The sequence below is a fragment of the Myiozetetes cayanensis genome, unplaced genomic scaffold (genome assembly GCF_022539395.1).
Source record: "Myiozetetes cayanensis isolate MyiCay16 unplaced genomic scaffold, myiCay2020 scf3, whole genome shotgun sequence".
Taxonomy (NCBI): domain Eukaryota; kingdom Metazoa; phylum Chordata; class Aves; order Passeriformes; family Tyrannidae; genus Myiozetetes; species Myiozetetes cayanensis.
In genome coordinates this window covers 2,396,541-2,417,222 of record NW_026087521.1, presented here as the reverse complement: position 1 = coordinate 2,417,222, position 20,682 = coordinate 2,396,541, and the positions used below count along the sequence as shown (strand labels likewise).

The window sequence follows — 20,682 nt, the reverse complement described above, 5'->3', positions numbered from 1 at the left end:
TCTCAGAGGTCAGGGATTTACCAGAATAAAAATCACTGTCAGTTTAACTAAGTATTCCTGGGGATTGTATTACCAGCAATTGCTCTCTCTCCTCCCTCCCCTCCCCAAATGGTCATGACGAGAAAAGAAAATTGTTTAACCCGAGAGGGTAAACAACAAACCCCCAACCCTCCTACTTTGCCTGTTTCTGTGCAAGTCTTGCAGCTGCTTTCCTGCCATTTCCACAAAAAAAAAACAAAACAAAACAAACCAACCCACAACAACCCAAGTGTTGAATTTGTGACCCAGAACACAAAGCAAAAGCAGTTCCGTGGTGGGATAGGGGACATATCCCCAGACAGTGTAAATCAGCACTGCTGCAATGCTTGCTGCTTTACACCAGCTGGGGCCAGAGCCCTGGAGAGCATCATTTTCTTTTAGTTGTGTGATCCATAAAAGCATCTTGATGCCAGGGAACGGGGCAGGTAGCAGGGGCTAAAGACAAAGCCACTTTATCTCCAAATCCCTGTCTAGCACAGCCAGCCTGAGTGAGGCTGCGGGGAGAGTGAGACATCAGAGGCAAAATGAGCTGAGGAATAAATGTGCAGGTAAAACTGCAAGGTAGGACTTAAACAAGTGATGGGGGTCTGAATTCAGAGGGCATTTACATGAACACATGAAATTGTGTTTGTGCCTGCTCACACCCTGACTAAAAATAATAAATAGTCAGAACTCTGGATGTGTCTGGAGATTCCATTCAGCTTTCCATGTCTCAGATCAGGAGAATCAGCTCTCCTTGGAGCTGGCCATCCACTGACATCACAGTCAACTTAACTCCCTGCCAAGACACCAGCACTGAAGTCTTTATCGTCCTGGGGGAAGGTGGAGAGAAAGGATTTGTACAACAAAACTCAGGGTTTTGTGGCATGGGAGTCCATTCCAGGCTGTGAGGCCTGACCCATCCTTGGAACCTGAGCTGGGCACATTTCCTCCCTGGTTCTTCATCTGCTCAGTTTTGGTCAAAGCTACAAACCAGTACAAGGGACATCCCCAGCACCTCCCCCTGTGCTGACTCTCCACCAGTCTCACGGCCCTGAATTCTTTACTCCTCGTTGCTTTTCCAATGTCCCTTTTCTGACTCTGCTTTCCAAGTTCCAGCTCCTTCCCCACACGCTTGGAGCAGCATTTTCCTTCTGCTCTTTATCCTCCTTTGGCATCCTTTGAGTGCTCTCTCGTTTCTCAAGAAGCTCCATCGCAGCCTCAAACCAGCCATTTCCCACCCCCCTGCCCGCCCCCCACCACGTACCTTGGTGGCAAGAAGTCTGGTCAGGTAGATCTCAGAAACCATCTTGCTGCCCCTGTCACCCTCTTTTTGGTCCCCGTGCTCGTGGTTCTTCACCAAGTGCCACATCTTGACCCCGCTCTCCAGGTCAGGGGTGATCATGGGGGTTCGGGACCGGAGGCTGTCGGGGCTCCCCGTGTACCGGATCATGTTTTCTGTGGAGAGAGACGAAGGCTCTCAGCCCTAGGAGCATCCCCATTTGGGATTTTCGGGAAATATCCTGGTGCTGTGACACCTAACAGGTGCTTTCCAAAGCGTTTATCCGAGTGATTTGCTCAGGAAAGGCAAGGGGTGTCAGGCAAGCCAGATGTGATGGCAACATACCATTAAATGAAGTGAGGTTCAAACACTGATTTCCAGTTGTCCACACATTTTAACCTCTTATCTTGTTCCCTGGCAAAATCTTTGGCCTGGGACAACTGGCACTGTCAATGTCAGACCATGCCCAGGGCAATACCAGTTACTGCTGGTAACCAGTTTGGCTGAGTAACTGGTTTTACCCCCAGGGATGTTTAGCCATACCCTGCCATGCTGTTTGGCACAGAAATACTGCTGTGCCTCGTGTCATCTCTTGTCCAGCTCCTCATCCCCACATTTGTTAGGAGCTGCCTCCCTCACTCCTTTGGCACCAAGGCAACCAAATTCCTGCCCACCCATCCACTTCACTCCCTGCTCCAAAATCTTGGGTTTGGCAGAAATAAACCAGAACCCCAGGTGGGCCTACACAAGTTTCCTCATCAAGAAGGTTTTAGCCTCCGAATTTTACCTCCCTTTGCCTCCTGGGTGATGGCACAAGGCATTCCCCTCTCCCTGACCTTCCAGCAATGCTGCAGATCCAGGCTTTTCCAGCCATAATTAACAGAAGTGTTGCACCTTTCTGTAGCAAGATCTGAATCAGCCTCATTAATGCATTACCAATCTCTACATATTAATTATCAGATGGAATATCCTTTTTCTCTCTGGATGTTGTTTTCTTAATTGCAATTAACAATCACTTCTGACCCACCACATCTTCTCCTCCCCCTGCCTCCTTCCCCGTTCCCTCCTCCTGAAAAATCAAATGGCAAAAGAATTAAAGAAATCCAACAGAAATTAACCCCCCTCAAGTCTTCCTTTTCAAAGGTCACCGTGTCTTTCAGTAATTGCAACAACATGGCAAAGAGGATGAATATTAATCAGGCCTGCTGGATCGTTTATGTCCTTGGAGAAAGTGGAAGGGGGTTCCTCTGGACATTGAGTAACTCTGCTTTCCAAGATAAAGGGAGTAAAAAAAGACTGGAGATGCTTTCATAAATTATAAATAATAGTAAAGTGATATAACAGCAGCATCCAGGTTGGAGGGGGGTCTTGCAGTGCTCTGGTTGCACATCAGAGAGGTTTAGATTTGCTGTCCAGCATCACCTCAGTGAGACATCCTGGGCTGCACCTCTATCTCAGGGGAGAAAGGGGAGTGAGGGTGACTCAGGAGGTCCCAGTTTGGCTCTACAGAAGAATTTCACCTGGTCTCTCACAGCTGTCTCATCCTCAGTTGTCTCATGGGTAAAGTGGCAACAACAATCCACTGCCTTGGGATATACTGATACCAGACTCTACGAGTGACATCTGATTTAAGATGTGGGCAGCTAATTAAACAGGCTCCTCCTTTCATTCATGAGGGAGGAGAACTTCCCAAGAGCAATCCAACCACTTGGCTCACCAGCTTGAAGTAGATGCCAAAGTTTCAGGTGGCTAAATCCTCTCCTCCTGCCATCCCTCCAGCAATCTCATCAAGGAATCATCTGCCCATCAGTCTCCCTGCTGGTGCTCAGTGTCTTGTGAGCACCACAGTGTTTGGGATCTCTCTCCCAGAGCTCTCCCAGTCCACAGGAGCACACAAATCCTTACCATACTTGCTGGCTGACGTCCTGGAGACTGTGGAGTTGTTGACTGCGTTGTAGGCAGTGACTTGCTTGGAGACTAAAGCTACCACAGATCCATCTGGCACCTGTAGAGGAAAAGGGGCTTGGTCAACAAGCTTCTGGAAGCTGGCTGAGGACCATGGCAAGGGCAGCAGAAACTGAGCTGCAAAGCAGTGTCAGGGTAGGCAGGACAAGTAGTTTCGGCTCAAAGTTTCCAAAGCTTTTGTCAATGAGTTGTCTTTTTAACAAGAAAGGGACAAAATCTGCTGTTACACGATCAGAACCCTGAACTTGGGCAATGGGACAACTGATGACACATTCTGCTCCATTGAGGCCCTAGTTCAAAGCCCAGTGATGACAATGTGAGTCATAGAATCATTTATGTCAGAAAAGACTTTTAAGATCACTGAGTCCAACCATTGACCCAGCAGTGCCACGTTCACGTCCCCAAGGGCCACATCCAGAGGCCCTTCCCAACACTTCCAGGGATGGTTTTTGCATTAACCTCAGTAAACCTGACAACAGGTTCTTCTCAGGGAAGCTCCCGTGAGGAAAAGGAGCGCGAGCAGAATAAAATCATCGGAGCAATTTCGAACGAGTTTTGGCTGTCCCACAAGGATGATAAACCTGATGGGAAACGTTCTATTCCTTCCACCCCCCATTCCTACAGCAAGACATGTGGGTCCCATATCAGCAATGCTAAAAAGAGCCATATCAGGACCATCTGTGATAAATAAGACATCACAAAAAGGAGATGGGTGATAAAAAAGCCCCTGCTAACAACGTCTAACTCTTGTCTGTGTAATAGTAATAATTAGCACTTGCATGGAGTTTTTCATCTTCAAAGCACTGCAGAGGCTAATTAAATAGCCCCTCAGCTATCACTGAAGGCAATTATTGGCTCTTTGTAGTTTTAGCCCCACACTGAAGATGGGGAAACTGAGGCAAAAGAGGAATATCAGTGTCTGTCCCAGCACGATCCATGTGAGCCCTCAGGACAGCCAGGAAACCACCTACCCTGGCAGCTGAGGGCCTGTTCTGCCCCAGCTCATCCTATAGCTGGGAGATCATTGCCTGCAGCAAAAAACAAAAAAAAAAAGAAAAAAAAAAGTGGAAAAAGCACAGAAAGCACAGAAAGGAAAGAAAATGATGCCCGGTTTGTTGTTGAAATAAAATAAAAAACCTCCCTGTTCTCTCTGGGGAAAAAAATAAAAAAATAAAAAAAAACTCAGTCAGCAATGTTTCAGACTATCTGAAGGGAAAAAAAGTTTTGTTTCCTTTTCAAATTACTGCTTGCTGCCTCCTCAGGTCAGCTCTTAAATGAAAAGAGAAAATAATCTTGTTATGAAACACAGATTGCTGAAGTGTGATTGAGGAAAGGACAAAATTGTCAGCATTGGATTAAACTTAATGAGGTGCTTTTCGTGTTGTTTGGTTTTTTTCCAAGGGAGAAGCTTTTGACCAAAACTTCATTTTTTTGTTAAATTACCACTGGTGTAAGATATTTTCAGACTTCCTTAGCTCTCTACTATGGATTTCAAGGTCATGCAGAGATGGAGGGAAGGCCTGTCCCAAAGCAGGTCACAAGGACCAGGACAGGGGTTCAAACCAAGTGTTCCTGGGTCAGAGACAACCCCACTGCACCATGTTCTCCAGTGATGCTCTTTCCCACCTCCTTCTTCCAGACATTAAGACTCCCTCTTTCCATTTTTCTCTCTTCCATCCTTCTGAACTCTGCTGGGATTAGAAGGCCGTTGATGCATTGGAAGAAGGTTTGTTCCTACCCTTGGCTTTATCTCTGCTGGGTAATTCTGACAAGGACAGTGGAACAGGGTGGATAAACTCAATGTGGAGGGTCTGTCCAGTTTATTGCCCACTCAGCCATTCTTTACCCCTGCATCTTATAGTCATAAAATCACAGAATCACAGAATCATCAAGGTTAAAAAAGACCTTTAAGACCATCAAGTCCACCTGTTAACCCAGCACTGCCAAGGGCACCACTAAACCATGTCCCCAAGTGCCACCATATCTTTTTTTCCAACACTTCCAGGGATGCTGATCCCGCCTCTTCCCTGAGCAAAAGAATATTTCGCCCTTCTCTTTTCTATTTTATGAGCTGATCTAATTCCCACCCACTCTCTCACACAGTTACCTGGTAGTGTGCCAGGGTGTTGAGCCTTTTCCAGTCGTTCTCTATCTTGGTTGTGATGTCTTCATCCTGCAGGATCATCCTTGCCCCACTTGCTTGTCTCCACTCTGTGAGGAGAACAGGGACACTGAGCTCAGAGATAGGGACAGAGCCCTGGCAATCCCTGTGCCCACAACCTGCCTTTACACTCTGATTTCTCACAGTGCTTAACTCTTAATGTATTTATATTTCTTATGTCTCTTCTTGCCCCAACGTGGCTGTTTCCAAGACCAACCTGTCCTTGCTGATGCTTGTTCCACGGGAAAGGAGCAAATGTCACCTCTGTCAGGGATAGAAATCCATCCTTGGCTCTCTTTCCTTTATGAGCGCAGACACAGCCTTTATAAATATCTGAGATATGTGTCCCTGCCATGACCCAGTCACAGAGGGGGCTCCCCTGGGCACAGCAGTGTCTTGCTTAGCACCAAAGCCTGTTCTGGGCTCAGTTCATCTCCACTAGTGCTCACACAACACTTCCTGCACCCCAAATCCAGCAGGGATGGAGAGCAGGAAGCCCTTGGCTTCAGGCACAGCAGGGACACAACGGGGAGAAGAGTCAAGAACAGTCAACAACCCCTGCTCAGGACATGCCTGTGGGCAGAAGGGCTCCTATTTCTGACCACATCCAGTTCTCCAGCCTCTCCCATGAGATGATGAACCCCCTCCTCCTGCAGCACTGCAGCAGCCTGACACTTCCCAGGGTACCACTTTTTGCTCAGATCTCAAAGGATGCTCCACGGAATCACAGAGTGATTAAGGTTGGGAAAGACTTCCAAGATCATGGGGTCATGTGGAGGATTGTCACAGCTTTCCCCACAGAGCACTCCCAGACTTGCCTAAAGCCAGGAAAACAGAAACCATGGCCAAAAGGAGAGAAATGTTCTGTCACCTGGTGACACCAGGGAAAGCTGTGGCTTAATCACAACCTGGACCATTCAAAGCTCTTTTTTATTTTTTTTTTTTGGCTGTCATGGTTTCAGTCACAGTGACCCAACCAGAGCCAAAGCAAGAAGTCTATTCATTTGCAGGAGTTAATTAAAATGAACTCTTGGATATGGAGGCATCACCTGCCACCCTTGCTTGTTTTTCCTAATACAAAAATGCAGGGACCATTGCAAATTTCTTTTGGTTTCAGCAGTTTTCTTATCACATAATTAAAATGCACTGGGAAAGCTGCACTTGCCTTTATTATTCATTTAAATTAGCAGGAAGAGGTCAGCAACTGTGTTTATTGCTGGGTGTTACTTTGGCTGGGGACACTCAGAGAGTAAGCAAAGGTTGTGTTGGCTGAGCACTGATCCTGAACTGCCCTTCATCTGCTCCAGCTCCTCAGACCCTCATCTACATTATCCTTCTGATGCCTGAGGGTGATGCTCTCTGCTCATTCCCACCTGGGCAGGATTCCTGGAAGTTAACTGGTCCCAACCAAAACCAGTTCTGCTGTCACAGAGTGTCTTTTCTCTGCCTTCCTCGTGCTCCCTTGGGTTTGGTGTCTCTTTGGCCTCTCTCCTTCATGGCTCTGCATGGTCCTATGGTCCTTGTCTCCCCCTTGGGAAGAGACAAAGTCCTCAGAGCAGGTTTCCCTCTGCTCCAGGGGAGCTGAGGACATCCTGAGATGTCCCCTCAAGCTTCTTGTGCTCCTTCAGAGACCCAGGGGACTCCTAAGCCCTTTCCCTTGGCCTTCCTGCAGAGAGGGATCATGTGAGGAAGAGGAAGGAACAACCTGACTGCACAAGTGAAGGAGGAAAACACCCTGCAGGGCATGTTCAAAGCATTGCCTTCAATTTTGCCCTGGGCAAATACAAATCCCTTCATCAGGCATCTGAGCAATGCCAGGGAAAGGACCCCCAGCTCTTCCCAGTCCCACTTCATGCTCCTCTTCTCTGTGAGGGTCAGCTCAGGTGGTCACACAGGGATCTGCAAGGAAATGCAGAGGGAATGGGAAGGGAAAAGGTGACCCTGCCATCCATCTCCACAGCCCTAAGTGAGCTCTGGGAGCTCTGTCCTCGCTGGCAGCCCCTGTCCCCTCTCTCATCAGATCTGAGCAGAGCCAGCACAAAGGAGAGACACACTCCAATCCAATTTGTTACACTTCCACCTTCCAGAGAGAGGAAGGGAGGGGGGGGAGGGAGGTAAAAATCCCATTATCTTTATCAAGCCTTCCAATCAGGAGCAGCAGTAAATGCAAACTCAGGAGACAGCTGCTGTGAAGCCTTTATATTTCATTCAGCAGATAGTGTATCTTTTTATTGCACGCAGGAATTACTTCTTCTTTTTCCTTTTTTTTTTTTTTCCTTTTCCTTTTTTTTTTTTTTTTTTTTAAGTAAGAACCTTTCTGTTCAACTTGACTGGGAAAAAAAAGGAAATTCCAGAGGCCTTTGACAAAGAGGTGCTTCTTGGAGCTGTGGCAATGCCTGGCTAGGGAATGGCTCTACAGGGAAGTGGGAGATGGGGAGATGTCATCCTGCACCTCAAATCCTATAGAAAATGTTCCACCTCCCCCCACCCCTTCTCTCTGACCTGGGTCACCCTGAAAATGCCCATTGAACAAGGCAGAAAAGTGCAGCAGAGGGAACATTTTTCAGAAGCAACTGAAATTCCTGGGTGGATGAAGACCTGCCAGCTCACTCCAGGTGCCTTCATTTGAGCTCCTCATCCTCAGTTCCACCATCCCTTGCACACCAGTGAGGTGTGGATCGAATGCATGAGGCTCACCCAGGCTTGATGCCTGTTTCACCATCACTCATGTCCTGAATGTTTGGTCTGAAGAGCTGGGGGGGCTGCTTTTAGTCCTATTTTCCAGGTGAGAGGCAGTTTGGCACAGGAAACAGGAGGATAAACCCCCTGTCTGTGTGTGCAGGCACCAGTACAACAGGTGAGTGGGAAACAAAACAGGGTAAATGTCTGTGTGATGAGCTCTAGAAAGAGAGGAGATGCTCAGCTCTGGTTTTGGGATAGAGAAAGGACCACCAGTGTTGGGAATAAGAGTTCATTTCAGAACACAGAGGTGAAAGATGCCTGGGAATAATTACATCCTGCATGGAATGAGGCACAGAATCACAGAATGGTTTGGGTTGGAAGGAACCTTAAAGATCATCCAGTGCCCCCACCATGGGCAGGGACACCTTCCACTATCCCAGGATGCTCAGAGCCCCATCCAGCCTGGCCTTGGACACTTCCAGGGATCCAGGGGCAGCCAGGGCCTCACCAGCCTCTGAGTAAAGAATTTCCTCCTAACATCTAATCTAAACCTGCCTCTTGGTTTAAAACCATTTCCACTTATCCTGTCACTCCAAGCCCTTGTCCAAAGTCCCTCTCCAGCTCTCTTGGAGCCCCTTTAGGCACTGGAAGGGGCTCTAAGCTCTCCCTGAAGTTTTCTCCAGGTTGAACTGCCCCAACTCTCTCAGCTTGTCTTCAGGGAATATGTGCAAGTTGTCCACCTTACTCAACAGATACCAGAATTAGACCCAGTTTAAACATTTCCAGTTTAATTGAACTCCACATCTTAATCCTGCAGGGCTGGTGAGGCAGCAAGAACTTGTCTGATACAGTCAACACCGAGCCTGAAACAGCATCACCGAGCGCAAGGCAGCCAACCTGGCAGCTCCCACCACCCCAGCAGCCCCTTTCAAAGAGCATCCAAAGCACAGGGAAGAGCAAATGCCTCAGCATGGAGCCAGATTCCTAGTTTGTGATCCTCACAACCTGAACGTTTTCCCAGAGAAGGGGGTGTTTTCATTTACGGGCGAGGGCTTCGAAAACGATAATAACGAAAATCGCCACCGCAGAGAGAAGCCTCTTTACTCCGAGGGCTGCAATTTGGGGGCTCGGACTAAAAACGGAACCTCAGGGTGTCCAAAATTAGTGCTTTCAGCTGAAAACCCCCTCCAGGAGTTGCTGGGTAACTGCCAAACATTATGACATTTGCGACACACACACACCGAGTCCCTGTGCCTGCTGCTCCCCTGCACTTAACAACTCACAACAACTCATTAGCTTGTTTGCTTTCTTCCACCTGGGCAATCCGGCCTTAGCAGGGACAGAAAGCCCTGGAAATTGTAATGGTGACAGAAAAAGGACGTTGCTGTTGAAAAGCCATGGATTTCAAGGCCGGAGCAGGGTCATCTGCTCCGACCTGGTCCAGCCCCTCAGCAATCCTGAGGATTCAGCCCCGGGGCAGGTTGGTCTGGAGAGCTCTGTGGTGATTCCTAATGGCCAGCAGTGCTCTCTGCTCTCCCCTTGCTGCCTTCAACCTCGCTGAAGGATGCCAACAGGCATCTTTTCCTGTGAAAAAGCTGGGATGGAGCTGTGGCTGGATGGGAGTGTCCTACCCGTGCCAGCCTTGCTTCTCCCACCTTGGGAGCTGCTGTGTTCAAGGAGCAACTACACTGCTGCTGGCAAGGCTCTCCTACTAGATAAGGGGGGGTTTTTTTGTGTTTTATTTTGTTTTTCTTTTCCTCTACTGCCCAAAGAGCTGCTGATTAACCCATCTCTTGTCACTACGGGCAAGCCTGTCCTCTGAGGGGTGCACACGCTCATATCTCCCTTCTGGAACTTTCTGGTCCTCAGAACCACTCAGATCATAGAATCACAGAATGGTTTGGGTTGGAAGGGACATTCAAGATCACCTCACTCCAACTTCCTGCCGTGGGCAGGGACACCTTCCTCTAGACCAGTTGCTCCAAGCCCCGTCCAGCCTGGCCTTAAACAGGTCAATATTTCTTAAACCAGCAGCAATTCCAGCTGTAAAATTGTCAGGGACCCTGCACAGACACACACACATCACCCTCTGTATCTGGAGGTTGCCACAGCTCCAATGGAACCTGTGGAGTCAAGTTTATCCCAGGCATTTGCAGCAGGCAGGTAGAATTCCTGCATCCCATAATGGATGCATCACTCATCCCCACAGCAGAACAAACTGCTTCCCACTCACACCCAGTCTGAGATCTGAAGGCACTGGGCTCTGTGGATGCCATCCAGCACCAGGCAGGTCAAGAGATCCAGCTGCAAACCCCACTCCTCTGCTCTGCTGTGCCCCTGGCACCGTGCCCTCCCTGCACCCCCTGCTCACCCCAGCACTCACCACTCCCCTGCTGACTCCCAGCAGCTCCAGAATCATCATGGGTCCTTTCCTGATGATGTATTTGATCTGTTCTTTACTGCTGCTGTTTTTGGCAGCTTGTTTCATTATTCTAACTGCCTTTCATGAGCCATTTCTGTCAGGAATCCCTCCCTCCCCTGCATATACACACACAGAGACACTTAACTTTAATCCCTGACCTCTCATTCCTGTCTCCATTTATTGCTGTGAATTGTTTCTTGGCCTTGGTCCATTCCTTCTCCTTTTGGTCCCTCTACAACTTTGCTGGGTTTTACAGACTCCATCGTTTTCCACTCCAGTCTCTTTCAGTGAAGGTCACTGAGGGAAAGTTCTGCCAGATACCCCCACAATGCAGCTCCCAGCCCCACACCAGACACCCCAGCAACGCCCTGAGGAGATTTTCCTACATTTTTTTCACAATACCCTCCAGGTGTGGCGTCACATCTGCCTGGGGACCCCAAACTCAGACATCTCACTCCTCACACCATCCCTGCTCCAGGTACTCTTTATCCAGGGGGTCTTTGGCAAGAGAGCAAGAACAGTCCCACTCATGCCTTTCCCACACCCTTGTCCAGGCTGAATTCTGTGGGCAGAGAAGCTGGAATGCCTGCTGGTCTTTTGGAAGTCCTCGAGGCTGAAGATCCCAAAGATCAACACAACGTCTCCTCTGCCCTCTCGCTGCTGCAGCCTGGAGAGGGGACACCCACCCCAGCAAAGGGTCTGGATGGGGTTTGGCTGCCTCCCCTCCCCAGTTCCCCCCCCTTGCCTGGGGTCAATCACGTACCCAAATCCATGTCAGCAGCTTTGGGGCGGTGGGAGCAGGGCACGTTCTTGAAGATGGCATCCAGGATCTTCTCCTTGACCTGCGTGATGGTGTCGCAGTTCAGGATCTTCACCGGGATCTCGGGGCTGTTCACGTTGTCGGGGTTCACGCAGCTCAGCACCTGGGAGAGAGGCAGTGAGACCCACCCACACCTGTCACAGCAGCACAGGCACCCTCTGGCTGCCCCTCTGGCCGCTGTCTGCGTCCCACAAGCCATCTAGGATGCAACAGTGAGGGAAAAACAGGGCTTGAGAGTATTCCCTCCTTCAAGAGGGCACAGAGATCCTTGGCATCTTCATTACACTTACAGAATCACAGAGTGCTTTGGGTTGGAAGGGGCCTTAAAGATCATCTAATTCCAACTCCCCTGCCCCAAATTCCACTAGACTAGTTTGTTCCAAGTCCTGCTCCAGTCTGGCCCTGAGCACTTCCAGGGATAGGGCAGCCACAGCTTCTCTGGGCAGCTTGTTCCAGTGCCTCACCACCCTCACAGGGAAGAATTCTTTCTTAACATCCTAAACCCCATAAACACCAGCTCATGGCTTTGATTACAAATGGTCATTGGTGCAAACTTTTCATAGAATCCATTAAAAATGTACTCAGGTCCGACCCTGGCTGGAGCCAAACCGATATCCACAGAGCTCTCCAGAGCTTTCCTTGGCCTCTGACCCATTCCATGCTCCCTGGGTGGCTGGCAAGGTGCCCTAATTCAGCACTGGTCTCCTTGCATTGCCACCTGACTTTGATAATTGGGGTGAAAAAGCTCTTCAGCCTCTAAGCCTTCAATCTGCACAGCCATGGCACCGACCAGGCCCCTGTCAGAAGAATATGACTCATTCTGAAATGCAGGGCTTCCTTAAAAACCAAACACAAGCCAACATCAACAACCTCTGCTCTCACACACAGCAGAAGAAAACTGACCCAGCTAGAGAGGCCTCTTGTTTCTCTGAAGGAAAATTTAATTTTCCCCAAAGGCTCCGTCCAAGAGTAAATTCAAAGCACATGGGGTGGTGAGGGGGGAAAAAACCTTAAACACACACACAGAGTGTTTAACAGCAACCTGCTGCTCACCCTTGGCCACGTCTACGCTGACCATTCTTGCTCTCTTTTGGCCACAGAAGTGTGAAGTCTATAAAGTTTTATAAACCTAGCACACCTCTGCACTTGAAAGGAGTGTTCCCTGCTGCTCCAGGCTACATATAGTTATTAAGCGTTCCTGGGCCACTTTTACAAGTGCAGACATGTTAGTTTTGGTGCCTCAAACAAATTTTATCCTGACTGTAAATTCCCTTCTGCAGCACACAAGGGATGCTGGACCCTCCATCACTTCTATCTTCACCTACTAAGATGCACTGGGAGCTCAAAGTTGCTTAAAACAGGGTGAAATCATATCAGTATAATTACACACTGGCTCCCCAGGCTCCCTTTGGTGATGTTATGCTCAACTAAGAGGGCCTTGTGAAGATTTTGCTTACAAAGAGCTCTGTGATCTTGCTGGATGAAAGGGGAGATGTAAATATGAGATATTGATTAGATCATAATGCTATTATTTATATGTCACTTCCAGAAGTATTGAAGAAGCATCAATTCAGATAATAATAACAGCCCAGATTTACAGTTCTGTGGCATCTTTCATCTCAAAGGATCACTGAATTAAGACATAAAAAGCCCTGTTGAAATGCATCCAGTGTTGAGGTTGTTAGTTGGTGCAGCCCTCCTGGGTTATGCCCAATCCTTGCCTGCAGGAACCTCTTCCTCTGCAAAGCCCTTGGGTGTATCCAGCAAACAAACCCCTGATTGCTGGGAGCCTGCACTGGTGTTGGGGTTATGGCTGGGCTCCATCATCTCAAAGGTGCTTTCCAACCTGAATTATCCTATTACACACCTGCAGGGAGATGGAAAAGGGGTGGCAGGCTAGGACAGCTCTTTTGAGAGTGTTAAGCGGGGGTCACACATGGCTCTGGGGACCAAGGTGCTCTGCAGGTGCCTCTCAGAGATCTGATCTCAGCTGAGGTGAAATGAGCTGATGCCAAGCTCACCAAGCCCTGTGCTGGGATTAATCCCTGATTCAAACAGCTGGAGCTCAGTTTACCCCCCAAATAAAGGCCTTTTAGTGCTCTTTGAAAACAATCTGGGCTGCCCTGCCAGGCCACCATCTGGTCCAGAGGACCCAACACCTCCTGCAGGTGTTGACTGGTGTCCACCACACCAGTACCCCCCATCCAGCTGGAAGGTGACAATGGGGATTTGCTCTTTTAACTTGTTTGTCCTCGAGTTTCACAGGCTGCCAGGTTTGGAAGGTGTCAGAAAACTCTGCCCAGTGAGCCACAATCCTTCGTGCCTTGACTACCCCAGCTCAGCTGGAATAAGAAGAAAGGGCAGGGAAGGCAATATTTGAAAGAAGTTTGCTCTCAGGGGTTTCAGGCATAGATGGGGGGAGCTGATGGTCCCTGAGCTCCCATGTGTTCATCACAATGACCATCAGGAGTCTCTTTTCAACATTTTGGGGAATTCAAACATCACTTCTGGAAACCAACACCCTTCCCAGAGCACAGTGGCTTTGACATGTGTGCCCCAGGTTTCACATCAACGCTCCACTGGTGTTTTCCTGCTCCTGTGGAGGGAGAAACTTTTCTCTGTACTGATGAAAACCAGGCTAAGACAAAGGACTAATCCTGTTGCTCCTGCAGTGCTGCTCAGCTGCATCAACACAATCTTGGATGTCAACTGGTGGGGAAGAGACCCCCCTGATGGCCTGTGTTGTATTCCCACAGGATTAATCACTCTGAGGGAAGTTTTTCAGTGCTGATCTCCCAAATGCAGCCACTGTTGCTGCTCCATCACCCACCACCTGCCTTCGACCTCCTGGAGGAGAGGGAGAAGAGACTTCAGTGTCACTCAAGGAATGTTTTGGCACTGAGAGGACACCAGCACTTGGTACTGCTGTTCTGTCGTGAACTGGGGTCTGTGTCACGTGAGGATGTGCCAGTTGTGGGGTCAATATGAGAAGGAACAGGACTGGGAGCACATTGAGCAGTAATCTCTGAGCCCTGCCCTTCCTCTGTACAACCCTGGGATGTGCCATCTCATTGGATTCGTGTTTATTGACCTTTTTCAACACCCTTGGGTTTGTTTTCTTTTTAATCTGCCAGCCCTTCCAGCCATGAACTGTCTCTAAGTGTCTTATATACATGCAAAGCTTGGCTCAGCTAAGCCCTGATGGCCATTACAGATTACTGACATTTAAATAATACAGGCACAGCTTGTAACTACTCATATGGCTCTGAGTTCTCTGCAGTGTTTGAGTGGCCTGACCTGGGACTTGGATGTCCCTACAGCTTCTGTCCCAGGGACAGAAATCCTTCTCTCCCTTCTAGATTGGGCTGGAAGGTTCAAGGTGGGGGAGGTTCCAAACAGAGAGGCTTGGTGGAGAAAAAGGAGAAGGACTCCCAAAAAAGCCAAGCACAGGAAAGCCTTCTGATGTCACAGAATTATGGAATCATGAAATGGTTTGGGTTGGAAGGCACCTTAAAGACCATCTAGTCCCAACCCCCTGCCATGGGCAGAGACAGCTTCCACTGTTCCAGGTTGCTCAGAGCCCCATCCAACCTGACCTTGAACACTTCCAGGGATGGGGGTATCAACAACTTCTCTGGGCAACCTCTTCCATTATCTTGAGGGTGACTTTCCTCCTGCCACCAAACTCCTTCGAAAGCCTTAACTAAAGGCAGCTGAAAGGATCTTTATACTATGTTTTCAGGAGAGATAATCCCATTAGGCTGCCAGCACTGGAGGCACTGAGGTGTGCAAGGACCACACAGGGCAGGTCATTGCTCCAGATGTTCGGGGCATCTCCTCTCTATCACCCCAAAACACTAATCAGCCAACACTCTTCTAACACACCTCTCTGCTCCCCTGTGTTATTTGTATCAGCAGAAACGAAGCTGCTGCAGGAGATGGAGGGTTTTTCACCTCCCAGTGATGGCAGAGCAGTGGCAGCAGGAGTGAGGCGTTTGCATCTGGATTCTCCTTTGGTGGACGGCTAAAAATCCCACAGATTCTGGCAAAGGCAGATGGAAGGCAGCAGGGATGAGATCTGCCTGTGTCTCGTAGATGGGATGATGCAGCTGGGTTTTTAAGAGCCCTGCAGACCAGAGATGATGGGCACTAACACAGGAGGGGGTTCCTCTGGGGTTCACAGCTCGAAGAAGGCCCACTGTTTAGCTGCAACCGTTTATTCCAGCAAATCACAGCTGTAAGTAGCTCAGTTTCTCCTGGCTGAAAATTCCCTTGTAAGTGCAGGAATTCTTACAGACTGCACAGACCCTCAGACACCAAGGGCTGCTTCCTTGGACACCTGTAGGACCTGGCAGACAGCAACTTGGAGCTACCTGGTTTAGGAGAGAAACCAGACCAAAACAATCTATATTTAGGGCATGAGGTGTGAACTGTAAAATCAATTTGTTCCAGGTGCCTGAATGTGCTCTTCCTTTTTTTTTTTTCTTTTTTTCTCTCTCCTTGGACAAGTCAATTCCTGTGGATCTGCTCTTCACTCAAACCATATTCAAAATCATGTTTTAAGAATATTAGGTCATAGAATAGAATCATAGAATCATAGAACAGTTTAGGTTGGAAGGACCTTAAAGATCATCTCATTCCAACCCCCCTGCCATGGGCAGGGACACCTTCCACTATCCCAGGCTGCTCCAAGCCTCATCCAACCCAGTCTTGGGACACCTCCAAGGATGGGGCAGCCACAGCTTCTCTGGAAAACCTGTTCCTGTGCCTCACCACCCTCACAGGGAAGAATTTCTTTCTAATATCTTCAGTTTGAAGCCATTCCCCCTTGTCCTGTCACTCCATGCTCTTGTCAGTAATCTCTCTCCATCTCTTTTGTGGGCTCCTTTCAGGTACCACAAAGCCACAGTCAGGTCACCCCAAAGCTTCTCTTTTCCAGGTCATGATTAATATGAAGGCTAAAGAATAAACCATGGAATCATTCAGTGTGGAAAAGACCTCTAACATCCTAGAGCCTTTGCCTTCCAAAAGAAGCCCTGGCCTTGCCTTCCAGGAATGATGGCAATAAACATCCTGCTTCCATGTGCCACACTGCTGGAACTGGGATTTACCTCAGCCAAGCGCTCATGATACGTGAACATCCCCGTGAATTTTAGCCTCATTCACTGCAAACTCACAGTGGTGGTTTAGAGCAGGAAGGATTGAGGGAATTCCCACATTGCAAACACTAAATCAGTTCTTGCTTTGTTTCATTACTGTATATTTTTAATAAGATGTGTCAGACTGAAGGAAGGCAGAGGAAGGCCAAAATAAAGCAGAAATAAAGAGAAACAGAAAGGGAGAACGATCCTATTCACATTCTGCTTCTTCCTAATCTCCTTCACTGGAGCTGATCTCTGTCAATCTGCTGAGATTCCTATCGGGATATATTTGTCTGCTCTTGAGATGTAAGAGGGAGAGCTGATTAACATCAAGCAGCACAAAGGGAAGGAGGAGAGCTTTGTTCAGGCTGCTGTATAATTACTACCCTTTGCTGGCTGCTTTCTATCAAGCCTGAAAGGATCTGGGGGGGGGGGGATTTTCCTCTGGTGACAGCGATCGCTCCATGTCTGTGTTTTCCTTCCTCCTGCTCCCCCTCTCCACGTGGGATCAGCCTCTGAATGGTTGCACAACAACAGCAAAGAAGGGCCACGCTGATGATCTGATGGGAAAGTCGCGGGTTTGACGCTCAAAACGAAAGTGTGATCGCGTTGAAGGATAAAATCCAACCCCCCGTCAGACGGGGATTCAATCAAAGCTCAGCTCTAGGCTGAAGGCATTTCAACATCAGCCCACCTGAGCTGAGGTTTAAGAGAGGTCAAGGAGCCAACAGCGACTGGGGGTTGGAACCAGATGGTCTTTAAGGTCCTTTCCAACCCAAACCAGCCTGTGATTCTGTGATTCTGTGATTAGACACAGTTTTCAGAGCTACCTAGAGTGAAGTGAAGTGAAATGAATGCCCCTCATTTGAAACTGCAGTTAAAACAATCTGATCCCTTTAGAGCATCTTCTGACCGTCCTAAAATTTGGGGTTGGGTTTTTTCTGAGAACAAAGGCACAGGAAAAATTACAAGGATCATGGAAGACTTAGGAAGTGATCTTTATCCTACAGAGACTTAGAAGCTCAGTGGATTTAGTGCATCCAGAAATGAATGAAGGCCCAAAAAACACACTAAGAAGAGATATCTAATGCTCTTTAATTGATGCTCTTTAATCAAGTGGGAAAGGGTGTAATCTCAGAGCAGAAGCTAAAGCTGCACATCTGCAATGTATATCTTGCACCACGCAGGCAATTCCACTTTGAAGCGAATGACTCAGTGCTGGGGATTAGTTTTCTTCCCCTTGAAATCTTTAAATCAACTGCATTTTTCTTGGACTTGTGCTTTCTCAACAGGAATGGCTGCACAAGTTCTAGAGCAGACCTAAAGTCCCTCCCCTGTGTACCTCTGACATATCCCTTGATGCTGAAATCCTCATGGGAGAAACAGATCTTTAATTTTAATAATCAATCTTTAGCAGGGTTACCCTGCTGGGATACAGGGATAATTGTCCCAGAGGGTGAGCATGCCCATCATGGGCTTCTGTTCTCTAAATTCCCTTTTTTCTAGAAGGTCCTGGACAAGCCCAGAGGACTCAGAGCACTCACCAGTGTCTTGTAGTCGATCTGCTGTCGGATGAGCTTGTCCTCACTCAGGGAATACCGGGCCTCCCCCGTGATGGAATCGATGGGACCCTTCTCCATCTGCTGCTTGATGGCACAGAAAAGGGAGAAGAGAGGTTCTCCAGCACACTCCTGCAGGGGTGAGAGACAAACCAGCAGGTGAAATGAGAGGAGGAGAGGTGACAACCAAACTGATGTGACATCTCACCCTCCACTTCCACAGAGTGCAACCAGCCCTGGAAAACCAACCCCACAGGGTGCTGTCATGGGACAAAGGTGTCAGTGCTCCCTGGCAATGCTGGGACCAGCAGAGCCTTGCAGGTGCTGTTCCAGTCAGTGCCACCAGACCACAGCTCTGCACTGGTGGGGTTGGGCTCCAGAAGACCTGCAGGCAGGTCGGAAAGGGAGATGGACTGATGGTGCCTCATCCTGGCTGTTGGGCAGTGTCCACAGCCTCCCTGAGCACTCTCACACTGGAAGTAAGTAGGGATGCTAAGGCAGGAGCAGCTCCACGAGCCAGGGGAAGATGTGCCCCTGGATCTGTGTGGGTGCACTGGTGATGTCAGATGTGTGGAGCCCACACGGCACAGCCACGAGCAGCCCACAGGCAGGGCCAGCAAACACACCCCTCCCTAATTTCCCCTCATCATTCACACTCACTGCACTCCTCTTCCCACACTTTCCCCAGCCTCTCCTGCCTCGCTGCCCTCCCTCAGCTCATTCCCTGCCATGAACCCCTCATCACACTTTCCTCTCTTGCCTCTTTCCCCCTCCATCCCCTCCTCACCCTCTCCTCTTGTGTCCCACCTCAGGGAGCGAGGTCATTTTCCCCTGGTGTAAATCCCGGGGAAAACAAGTTAATAATCAGAAGCAAAGTGGCCCCTTTTTTCAGTTCCTACACCTGTCTCCCACTTAATTAGCTTATCTGCCAGCAGCATATTGCTTCTGTGTGCCTGTCTCTTGCCCTTATCAGGCCTCTGTTCAGGCTAAGGCAAGAAGACAAGTAGCTGAGTGGGGTGAAAAAAGCCTATTATAAAAGCAGCTCTTTAGAGAGTCACCTCCTTATATCCTTTCCTTTCAGCTCAGAGCAGGGATCTGATACTGAAGTCACTGAAATTACCTTCCAGGGACCTTCAAAACTTTCCCCTGCGCTCATCCTTGGACCGGGGGAGGCTCAGGGGATTGGGGTTTATTTGTGAAGCCTTGAATTGCCAGGCAGAGGGTGTTTACTGTGTCCAAATGAGGCTGGCAAGTGGGAGGATATTTAGCAACTGCTCTGGGAGTGGGGGAGAGGAGGAGGAAGCTGGCTCTGGGTTTGGTCTCTTGGCAATTGTCACGCCTGGGGCTCAATGTAGGTCCCCAGTGAGGGACCTGCCATCACCCAGCAGGTCTCAAAGGCTGAAAGGTTGTTTTTTTTTTGCTAATCACCACCCCAAGGAGACCTGCCAGGAGGAACAAGAGGGCTCAGAGGGTTCTTTCACTCTTCTGCTGCTGAGAGTTCTTCCAGCTTGGGGGCTGGGTCTCAGTACTGCCTCTGAACTGGGGTGGAAGGAGATCTCCAGCCACCAGCACACCAAAAATGTGGGTCACCACATGATGGAGACCTCAGGCTGCTGGTAAAAGGAGAGCATTTTCCATACAGGTCTCAATCAGGGACTGGAAACCTCCACATTTCAGCACTGACCCTCAGATCCCACCTCTGTACGAGAGGAAGATCAACAGGCTGCTTCTCTAACAAAGTGTCCCTCTTTGTTCTCCCTGGATCAGAAAACAGCCCATCCCCTATTAGGCAGTGACCTCCTTTCAGAGGAAAAAAAAAAAAAAAAGAGGCTTTTTCCTTTATATCTGGGAAGTTTTTGCCCCAACTAAACCTCACCAGGAAGAAATGTATTAAAGCAGGCTGTTTTTCCAGGCTCCTCTTACCTTGAGGAACTTGTAGAGAAGGAAGGTGAACCAGTTGGTGAGCATTTTCTCAGCCACAGACTCTGTCCTAAAATCAGGGAGGGAGTAAAGAGCAAATTGGAAATGATTTAGTTGTGCTGGTCATATCAAAGGACTAATCAAAATTGTCTATCTTACTGCCCAGATCTCTGAGCCCCGTGCTAAGTCTGGCACGACAATCTCAGCCTTAGGCACGTTTTGGATTTAGGGAACCTGCAAATTCTGACTGCCTTGTTGACTCTCCTGTGACCAGAAGTCCCTGTGTGTCTGTTTTTCAGTTTCTTCAACAACGAAAAAGAGTTGACAACATTTGAGGGAATCTTCTGCAAAGAGCTCAGGGAGGATAAATCCATCAAATATGAGGAGCTCAGAGCTGGGCCATATGTCAAGCAGGCTATATAAATACTCAAGAGAGACAGATCTAAATCACTGGGGAGCAGTTATCTGGCACTGCCTATCTCCCTGGCATTTGGGAGTGATTATACTCCTCAGTGTGTCAATGTGGAGCGTTCACAGAGCTCATCCTTTTGCCCTTGAACGCTCTGTCCCCCACGGAACAAAGATCCATCTCGCAGGCTTCAGGATGAATTTTTGCCTACAGAAAGACCAACTCAGACCTGTAAGTGTGGTGTGGAGCCCAGGAGCACAGGATAAACCTGTGCTGGCTCCAGCACACACACACTGGTGCTGC

The 20,682-nt window shown here is 48.8% G+C and overlaps 1 protein-coding gene across 2 annotated transcripts in view; it reads right to left on the bottom strand.

Annotated features, from left to right (window-relative positions):
• PLXNA4 (plexin A4) overlaps positions 1 to 20,682 on the bottom strand; it is a 437,461-nt gene that overhangs the window by 19,656 nt on the left and 397,123 nt on the right. For both annotated transcript variants that reach the window (XM_050323730.1, XM_050323731.1), the window contains exons 23-28: positions 19,974 to 20,040; positions 18,036 to 18,182; positions 11,294 to 11,453; positions 5,373 to 5,476; positions 3,206 to 3,305; positions 1,286 to 1,476 (exon numbers count right to left, since the gene is read on the bottom strand). In XM_050323730.1, coding sequence (XP_050179687.1) covers positions 1,286 to 1,476; positions 3,206 to 3,305; positions 5,373 to 5,476; positions 11,294 to 11,453; positions 18,036 to 18,182; positions 19,974 to 20,040 — 769 coding nt within the window. The remainder of the gene's footprint in view (positions 1 to 1,285; positions 1,477 to 3,205; positions 3,306 to 5,372; positions 5,477 to 11,293; positions 11,454 to 18,035; positions 18,183 to 19,973; positions 20,041 to 20,682) is intronic.